Genomic DNA, 3,979 nt, shown 5'->3' with positions numbered 1-3,979 from the left:
GTTTGGATGGATGGATGGATGGATGGATGGATGGATGGATGGATGGATGGATGGATGGATGGATGGATGGATGGATGGATGGATGGATGGATGGATGGATGGATGGATGGGTTTTGATTCTTCAGTCCAGGAGGTTTCACAGCTATTTCTGCCTTAAAACATTTTCCTTCTAATGTTGGTCAGGTGGGTTAAAACCTTACAGGTGACCCGTGATTATGTGTAGGTTGAACAGTGACTCACAAATCAAATGGCAACTCTGCCTGTGACTTGCACAAGCGGAATGCAAGCGTACAATGAAACGGCTATCCATTTGCATTTGGAAGAACGAAGCTATACATCCAGACTATTTACCCCCCTAAAAACATCTACTAATTCAAACCTCACCTTGTTTGATGGATGTTTGGACTCCTTGTGCTGCTTCAGTGTCTCCACTGTTGCTGTGTCCTTCTACAATTGTCTTATAGGAATTAATGACGTGAGAGAGCTCATCATTGGCCTGCAAGATCTCTCCTGATATAAGCATGTTTCCAGTTAGAACAGAGGTCAGTATTATTAAAAGATGGAAACAAACTGAGTTGATTTTTTAAAGAATTTAGGAGAGTCTGGTCAGAACAAGCAAAACCAGTAAAAAAAAAAAAAAAAAAGACAGGTTGTCTTACCCAAGCTGCTGTCGTCGTCCTCAGTTTCAGTAGCTAGCTTAAATACTGTTTGCCTAAGCTTGTCACAGTCGCTGTACAACTCCTGAAAACAAAACCAGAAAAACAAGACTTGAAAGGTCAGAATGTGAGTTTAGTTTCAGCCTGGCAAAGGGGACTTTCACCAAAATCACAACTTTGAACAACAGATTTAATTTGCAATATTTTCATTTTGTGTGATAAGACTTTGTATTTTGTTTGTGTACCTGGTCACTGTTGGATAAATAAATATCCCTTCATCATCTCCATTTACTCCAATAAGCCACATTGAGGACGCAAGATTTTTTAACTGGTCTTTAGTTGCAATGGTCACGATAAAGCTTTCACAGATGTACAAAGTTACAAGCTTAGAGCCTCGTCAGTGAGAATCTGCACCGGTCAGTGAGGCAGGAAGTGTTTTATAATATATGCTTATCATACAGAGGTGAGGTCAAATGACCTCGGCTTTCCCGCTTATAGATGAGGAAAAGGCCTCGAGAGTTATCAGGTGCTCCTGCAGGCTCCTCTCTGAGCAGGCCAAAGACTCTCTGACCTCACACACATTAATTGAACATTATTTAGTGATAAACATCCATGGCCTTTACCTAATTTCCCCTGACAGTCATAATGCACATAATTGACAGTCATCGTCTTCTACAGATGTTCTGACTCTGGTGTAAAAAAAATCTGTAATTGCTTTACTTTAAGGAACAAAACTCTTCTATAGCATCTTGCTATAAAAATGTATTAACACTATTAAAGAACAGGCCTCAAGTATATATGTTAAACAAATATTTCCATTGCATTAAAGAGACAAATTGAAGAAAATTGTTTAATAAACATGAGGGGGTCCCTGAAATGTTTTCTCCCTGTAAGGGGTCCCTGAACCCAAAAAGTTTGAGAACCCCTGCTTTAGAAAGATTAATTATTGCCATAAATAGTGATTGTATTCAAAAAGCACATTCAAGTCTTGTCAAACAGAACAAACCTTAATAAGCTCCTTGTCTCCTTCAGAGGAGCGCTCTGGACTGAAGTGAGCGAGCATCTCATTAAGGACTTTCACGCTGTTGTTGACTGCCTCCAGAGTGCTTTTTTGTTTCACTGCTCTTTGTGATCTGACCTCATCCTGTAAAATTAACAAAGACAACAATAAATAAACTCAAAGCCAACAGCAAGGTTAAAACTCGATATGTGTTTCAAATTTATCTGAAAGAAAGCAGCTTAATGTGACGCACTTCCTTCACCATGTTCTTAATGAGACGATTCGCCTCTTGAAGATCTTCAGGCTTTTTGCTTTTCAGAAGTTCTGACAATCTCTGTAAAAAGAAGGACAAAGCAGTCAGCTGCAGTCATTCTTACACATCAAACTAGTAAAGGTTCAGCCATTTTCATTCAACCTTTATTTATACAGATTAATCCCATCGAGCCTCGGGGACTCATTTATAAGAAAGACCTGAATTAACAAAAAGTTTGCATGCATTGGTTTTTGTCATGAACTTAGCAGATGTTTGAAGCCACTTAAGAGAGGTCATGGTTGAGAGCTTCAGATATTTTTGCAAGATATTCCAGGAAACAGGAGCGAAGTAGGAGAAGGCCATTTTGCCTAGTTCAGTCCGCAATGAGGGAACACTGCAGGTAATAATGTCCTGAGAGCGCACGCTGTAGCTGCACTCACACAGAGACATGTAGAAGGAGATGTATGAAGGCAGCAGACCAAGAAGTGATTTAAAGATGAAAATGTACCAGTGGGGGAGTCTGCATGAAATTAATGATGAACAGTTACAGTGAATACACGGTGCAGTGGTGGGGACGATAGTTACAGCCAGTTATGAATCTTAGTGCACCATGATAGACAGCATCCAACATCTGCAGGGTGTTTGTAGGAGCGTTCATGTAAATAATGTCACCGTAATTAATGGAGGGAAGGAAAGTCACAGTTACAATTCAATTCAATTCAAAAATACTTTATTAATCCCAGAGGGAAATTATATACAAGGCTACAAGGTGTTTCCTAGCATTCAGAGTTAGACAGGATCTATTTCTGAAAAAGAAAACCAGTTTAACTTTCAGTTTCTTTACCAAGTTTTCCACGTGGAGCTTAAAAGAGACGCGAATAGACCAAGATACCCAAATATTTGTAGGAATCGACAAACTCAATAGGAACACCATTCGAGGATAAAATCGAGGAAAGAACTGCTCTCAGAAACAAAAAAAAACCCAAACCTTATGTACAAACCAATGGCAGTGAACACATGTTAACACAGTATGATGCACTTGTGTTTGAGTAAGTAAAATGTGCCAAAAAAGCAGAAAAATCTGTTCTCCATCTGTGAAAATTCACAATATTAACCTTTTCTCAGTGAGTAAAAAAGCAAAGGGCAGAAAGAAAAACCCAGAGGTTTAGATTTTTAAATGCTCAAACGTTGGGTGAGAAAAACTGTGATCCATTTAGTAAAAACAAGACCAAAAAGGTCAGTTTACACAAGCATGTTCCTTTTACTTTGGAGTGTCATGGAGTTTTAAAAGCACCCAAATGGTCCGTATAGTTGAACAAATTAAATGTTCCCATGAAATTAAATGTTTTGCTCCAGCACTCACTGCTCCTGACCTGCCCAAGACTTCTGGGGCTTCATGCTTGAATGTTGTGCAGCACCAAAAAAAATAATAAAAGGTTGCGTACACCAGGTCCCACGCACTCCAGGACGTATCAAAATCTGTCTAAATACAGCAAAATAAAACTTCATTAGGTTTTCTGAACTCAGGGGCATTCAAACACCTTGTTTTCTTATAAGTTTGAGCAATTATGGTTTAAACCTGATTTATAAAACTGCACCACGTTTAGCCTCAAACTATATAAAATATATCCAAAAAAGTTCAATCTGGTCCTCTGGACATTCATTACATCGGGGAAACTAAACAGCCAATGGCCAAAAGGATGGCCCAGCACAGAAGATCAACATCATCAGGCCAGGATTCTGCAGTCTACACTCATCTCCAGGCCAGCGGTCACTCTTTCAAGGATGAAGATGTTCACATCCTGGACAGAGAGGAACGATGGTTTGAGAGAAGAGTAAAGGAGGCCATCTTTGTGAAAAGAAATTGTCCATCATTAAACAGGGGTGGAGGCCTCCAGGTTCATCTGTCCCCCTCTTACAATGCTGTGATTGCTAGTATCACTCAGCCCTCTGTGAGTAGTAAACAGCCATCAGTGTGCTAATGACCCATTGTTAGGCTGATGGTCCTTCTTGAGCATGTGATCAGCTGGTTTTGGTTGTCAGCAGCAAACTGGTTGATCCACTCTGAGA

The 3,979-nt window shown here is 39.8% G+C and overlaps 1 protein-coding gene across 1 annotated transcript in view; it reads right to left on the bottom strand.

Annotated features, from left to right (window-relative positions):
• The window catches only part of gga3a (golgi associated, gamma adaptin ear containing, ARF binding protein 3a), a 28,439-nt gene that overhangs the window by 7,562 nt on the left and 16,898 nt on the right, over positions 1 to 3,979 (bottom strand). Inside the window, exons 7-10 of the mRNA XM_037689865.1 lie at positions 1,910 to 1,990; positions 1,663 to 1,800; positions 660 to 741; positions 385 to 510 (exon numbers count right to left, since the gene is read on the bottom strand). Of these exons, the coding sequence (XP_037545793.1) occupies positions 385 to 510; positions 660 to 741; positions 1,663 to 1,800; positions 1,910 to 1,990 (427 nt within the window). The remainder of the gene's footprint in view (positions 1 to 384; positions 511 to 659; positions 742 to 1,662; positions 1,801 to 1,909; positions 1,991 to 3,979) is intronic.

The sequence above is a fragment of the Nematolebias whitei genome, chromosome 16 (genome assembly GCF_014905685.2).
Source record: "Nematolebias whitei isolate Nwh7 chromosome 16, NemWhi1, whole genome shotgun sequence".
NCBI classification, from domain to species: Eukaryota; Metazoa; Chordata; class Actinopteri; order Cyprinodontiformes; family Rivulidae; genus Nematolebias; species Nematolebias whitei.
Note: the sequence above shows the minus strand (reverse complement) of the source record. Positions and strands in the feature narration are given on the sequence as shown.